Source organism: Durio zibethinus, chromosome 15 (assembly GCF_047325235.1).
Source record: "Durio zibethinus cultivar Kanyao isolate XHJ-2024 chromosome 15, ASM4732523v1, whole genome shotgun sequence".
Lineage (NCBI taxonomy): Eukaryota > Viridiplantae > Streptophyta > Magnoliopsida > Malvales > Malvaceae > Durio > Durio zibethinus.
In genome coordinates, this window is record NC_143176.1 from 5,211,356 (window position 1) to 5,217,161 (window position 5,806).

The 5,806-nt window shown below is 30.0% G+C and overlaps 1 protein-coding gene across 2 annotated transcripts; it reads right to left on the reverse strand.

Annotated features, from left to right (window-relative positions):
• Nucleotides 1–561: 561 nt before the first annotated feature.
• On the reverse strand, nt 562–5,390 carry LOC111302322 (indole-3-acetic acid-amido synthetase GH3.17-like). Of its 2 annotated transcripts, none has more exons than XM_022898251.2 (4): nt 4,935–5,390; nt 2,744–2,845; nt 1,443–2,293; nt 562–1,299 (listed from the first exon to the last, which is right to left on the reverse strand). In XM_022898251.2, exons 1-4 carry the CDS (start codon nt 5,210–5,212, stop codon nt 743–745), a joined length of 1,788 nt encoding a protein of 595 aa, XP_022753986.2. In that variant the 5' UTR covers nt 5,213–5,390; the 3' UTR covers nt 562–742. The 2 variants fall into 2 exon arrangements, with proteins under 2 accessions (XP_022753986.2, XP_022753987.2); XM_022898252.2 differs by lacking the exon at nt 4,935–5,390 and adding an exon at nt 2,924–3,390.
• Nucleotides 5,391–5,806: the final 416 nt, after the last annotated feature.

Consider the following 5,806-nt stretch of genomic DNA (forward strand, 5'->3'; position numbering starts at 1 on the left):
ACGGGATGCTGTCAAGAATCGATTAGAAGGTCTGTGCTGCGGACTGAATGAATAAGAATTTGTGCTGCTTGGAATACTAACAGCAATATATTGACTGCTACCTAAATAGTGAATGTTAGTATATACTAGTTGTAGTTGTATTGTAGCAGACTTCTGCTTTTCTTCAGATAAATAAAGCACAACTTATAAAAAGAAAAAAATTTATAAACATGGTAATCAAAAAGTTAATTTTTGAAAATTAGGTGTCCAAAACAAAAAATTTACAAAAATTAAATGATAAAATAAATAATTTGCTCATTTGCTCTTTAGTGTTCATTTACCTTTTCAGCAATAAAAATAACAATCAAATCGTTCTTTAAACATGGATTTAAAACAAATGGTCATAAAATGAAAAAAAAAAAATTAAATTCTTTTTGTCATATAAGATGGGATAACATTGTAAAGACTTCGAATTTTTTAGATCAGAAAAAAGTGAAGGTAATATTGAATTTGAAACTTTGATTTGGATGGTTCATGAATCACTTTTAAGAAATAGTATTTAACAAATTTTGGATTCAAATCTTAAATACTCTTTCTTTTATTCTAAAACAGCGATCTTATTTGTAAAAAAAAAGAAAAAAAAAAGGGTAATATTAAACAAGAAAATCAAAAGTCATTGTCTAAATTAATAACATAGGAGTTTGTAAACATTGGAAGGATTTGGAATTTTTAAACACTAACGTACAGGAAAAGATACAGCTAACTATATAGGAGTTTTGGGGCTGAAAAACTTTCCTATCACTCTTGAATCTAATATCTTTAAGGCTTCCTTAGATTTGGTGCAACTAGGTGCCTTGTATTGGCTCAATGAAGCTCCTTCGGACACATAATAATCCATTAATGCATCAAAAGTTCCTTGTTTCACCACCCTAATCTCCAAAGCTGCAATTGCATTTTCTTTCCTATAGATTTTATATATATAATTCAATGATTCTTCGATTTTAGAGCAACATTCTACCATTATCTTTGGATCAAGCTCTTTGACATCGCTGCCTTGGTTTCCCTTCAGCTCCCAAAATAAGACATAGTGACCTGGTGTTGAAGAAATATCACCATAGCTAGTGTACCCTGTCAAGATGAATCCAAGCGGATCAAGAAGAGTCTTGGCTTCTGTCACTGCCTTTAAGAGGTCTGCTTCGCTTGTTTTATCCGCATCAATACTTAGAATAACATTTTGCCTCTCCATAAATTGGAATTGAGGTGTATTATTGTGGAAACCACTCACCATAAGAATATCTCCAACTCTATATCGATATAACCCTGAAAAAACAAAGGAATATCATGGCAAGATTAGATCATTATCGGACCCTTTTATGTATGAAGTACAATATAGAACTAGGACATGTCATTCCATTAAATGAAAGGGGTATCTTTATGATTTAAATTGAAGATGGAAATTTTACCTGCAGAAGTTGTGACAAGTAGTTCATAACATTGACCAGGCTTCACATTTACAAGATCAACAGGTTCAGTATCTTCATTGTTGGTCTTCATTTCTATAGATTCATGGTGAGACAAACCATCAAACTGAGCCTGATCTTGAGAAATTGTTACACTGTCTTTCTTCATAGGAAGGAATTCAAAGTAAGCCATATTGGGGAGAAATGTGTAAGAGACATCTGAAGGTTTTCTTAGAGGTTCTAAATTGATACCACATATAGCTTCTGAGCAAGCATAAGAGCCTGACACTAAAGGGAGCCCTCCGCCATAGAACTCAAGTTCAGCAGTATATTGACTCATAACACCGGTATTAATGGCACTGATATACTTTGCTTTAGGCCACAGCTTTCTGATTATTCCTTCCCATGATTTACAACTACAAATGTTTTCTATCGAACAAGCCAAATCTGGATTAGGGTTCATGATCAATGATGCTGCATTTCTGCATCCTGAGTCAATGATCCAATCGCTTATTTGACCTGTTTTTATGTTAGAGCATAGCTCTTGCCAGTAATCTTCTAAAAACTTGATAGATCTTAGCACCGTAGATGCAAAGGTTGAGCCAAACGTGACAACCTCATCTCGTTGTATTAAACCAGCAAGTAATTGGCAGTACATGCTCTGTTTGGTGTCTGAGCAAAAGATTGTCTCAACAGGGCTTGTGTAAAGCTGGGACAAAATGGTTCTAAAGCCACTCTCCTTGAATATGCTTGTTGATACAGATGTTGCCTTGAGGCCAGAAGGAGTTTCAATCGCTGGTTTGGTAAACATAAGTGCCATTCTTTTTCCGGCTTGGTCTAATTCACCAAAGTGCCTTTAAATGGATAAACTGAAGTAGTTAGTTTTCGGGCTCAGCTGTTGTAATTTGTAAAAGCTGTTCTGAAGCCAATAAGGAAGAAAAGCAAGGAGGGCTTTCTGCAACAGTTTTTCAGGAGGATATCTAATAGAATGGAAGCCAAAAATAATTGAATGAATTGTAATGTGGAGATTCATATTTGAGTATGATTATTTCACATTAAGAAAAAAAGCAGTAAACATATATAATCGTATATATATATATATACACACATATGGGTGTGTCCACTAGCAAGTCTAATATGCCCACTATAGCACTTGACCCATTTCTTGGAACTCCACTATGGTAAACAATAAATTTTAGATGCAGCTGAAAGAACTTGGCAATGTGGCATATCTTAATCTAATGGTCTGTCAGTGTATAAAATTGAAATATATATCAAAGTAAAATTGGGGCTCCGTTCCTTACTTTGTCATCACAGACTGTAACAAGGTACCAAATATTGCCCATTTGTTAGCAAGTTCAGCCGTGGTAGGTATCAACTTGGGCTGCCCTCCTGAAGTTCCACTGCTGCATTTGATCAAACAGGATTGAATAAGGAGGAAGAATGGAAAAAAACAATGGAAAACAGAAGCGAGAAATTTATACCTTCGGTAGAACTGAATGACAGGTTCAGCTAAAAGGATATCTGATGGCTCCCCATTAGCAATCCTATCAATGTAAGGCTTGATATCTTCATAAGTAACAATGGGAACATTGTTTTTGAAGAGTTTCTTGTCAATTTGGCCATGGAGAAATCCACTTAAATATTCTGTTCCTGCATTTTTCCGTAGTATTTCCCCCAATACCTGTTCTTGAATTTGCTGAGCATTTGTAGTCAGTTCCTCCATCATCTTCATCCCAGCTTCACACTCACTTCTTGCCATCAAACCGAGCAGTAATTTCTAGGCTGAAAATGAAAAGACCCAGAAAGCTCTAGTTCTTTTGGCGTGTTTATATTTTACTAGCTAATTGCAATATTTTATAGAAACGCCAGGTATTATATACTAATTGAAACTAGAAAGCTGGCAAGAGGAAATTGTAAAGTAAGCATGTGAAGAATAAAATACATGAAGCATGTTTGGCAGGGGCTAAAATAAATTCTGAAATAATGTTTGTCTTGTATAAAATCTAAAAAGTTACCGTTCTATTTGTTGTCGGTGAAACTCATTTTGATTTTATTAATTGCTAATGTAACAATAAAAGGGAGTATCTTCAATCAACATCTTAAGGACTTGTTTGCATCATCAAACGAAAAATCAAAATCCTGTAAAGAATAATTGTAAAATTTTTATTACTTATAATCGGATACAAAAGTTCAATTTTTTTCCGGTAATCTTTAGTGTTATTATTGTTGTTTTTTTTTTTTATAATTATATATAATGTATAATATTATATTATAATGTATATAAACACTTGATAAGATTTGTCATATGAACGTAAACAATTTCTTTAGATGACATATAAGATAATTTTTTTAAAAAGCTTAATTTCTTTTAATTACAAATGAAATAATCTTGAATTGATTCAAATATCAAAATTATTCAAGTTATAATTGCAAATCAAATTCATGTAGAGATGTCTTATATAAATATATGAAAGCCATGCGTTGGTTAAAAAAAGAAATTTTTTTATTGTAGACGGCCTATATTATTGACATGTGAACAAATTTGAAAATTGTCATATGTTTTGTACTTTATTTTATTTAAATTATTTAAAAAAATTTATTATATTTATTTTTTTTATTATTTATCTTAAATCACTTTCAATTAAATTCATATTAAAAATAATAAAACTTTAATTGCTATCATCATAAAATAATTTTATATCCTCTTTTTTCAATTATAATAATCAACTCTTAAATTATATGTCATATAATCTTATATCATATAGAAATATATAAAAGTCTATTTTTGACATGTAAGTATAAAAAATATAAAAAACCACCATGTGTTTTTCAATAAATGCATTTTATTTATTTAAAAATATTTTTATTTTTTATAATAACACTTTTGTTACTGAAAAAATAATTAGTTAGACTAAATTAATAACATTTATTACCTTTTAAATTTATAATATTATTACTTTACATGAATAAGTTACAATTAATTTGGTCAATAATACAAACAAAAATAGAAACTAAATAAAAAGTTAATTACTCATAAATATATTTCCATATCTTTTAATTACTCAAAAAATTAAATGAAATTTAATTTAGTAAATCATTTAATGGGTTGACAATAATGATACCATTAAATTAGGAAAGATTTTGTTTTCTTTTATAGAAATATAGATTAGGCAAGAATTCTATAATTTTAAAAGAAAATTGCATTAATTTCATATCTTGTATTACTTACTATATTATACAATTAGCAATAGTAATTTTTTAATACATTTACGATAATGTCTCTTGATAACAATATAAATACAAATGTTCTTCCAAAAAGAATATTAAGTAAATCAAATTTGACTTTTCTTTAATTTTGTTTTATTGTAATTTTGTCTTTATTATCTTATAAGAAATTTATTTTATAGTTTTGCTTGTTATTCTTTTGCAAGTTTATTATAAGGAGGAAGCATGGAAAAAAAACAATGGAAAACAGAAGCGAGAAATTTATACCTTCGGTAGAACTGAATGACAGGTTCAGCTAAAAGGATATCTGATGGCTCCCCATTGGCAATCCTATCAATGTAAGGCTTGATATCTTCATAAGTAACAATGGGAACATTGTTTTTGAAGAGTTTCTTGTCAATTTGGCCATGGAGAAATCCACTTAAATATTCTGTTCCTGCATTTCTCCGTAGTATTTCCCCCAATACCTGTTCTTGAATTTGCTGAGCATTTGTAGTCAGTTCCTCCATCATCTTCATCCCAGCTTCACACTCACTTCTTGCCATCAAACCGAGCAGTAATTTCTAGGCTGAAAATGAAAAGACCCAGAAAGCTCTAATTCTTTTGGCGTGTTTATATTTTACTAGCTAATTGCAATATTTTATAGAAACGCCTGGTATTATATACTAATTGAAACTAGAAAGCTGGCAAGAGGAAATTGTAAAGTAAGCATGTGAAGAATAAAATATATGAAGCATGTTTGGCAGGGGCTAAAAAAAATTCTGAAATAATGTTTGTCTTGTATAAAATCTAAAAAGTTACCGGTCTATTTGTTGTCGGTGAGACTAATTTTGATTTTATTAATTGCTAATGTAACAATAAAAGGGAGTATTTTCAATCAACATCTTAAGGACTTGTTTGCATCATCAAACGAAAAATCAAAATCCTATAAAGAATAATTGTAAAATTTTTATTACTTATAATCGGATACAAAAGTTCAATTTTTTTCCGGTAATCTTTAGTGTTATTATTATTGTTTTTTTTTTATAATTATATATAATGTATAATATTATATTATAATGTATATAAACACTTGATAAGATTTGTCATATGAACGTAAATAATTTCTTTAGATGACATATAAGATAATTTTTTTAAAA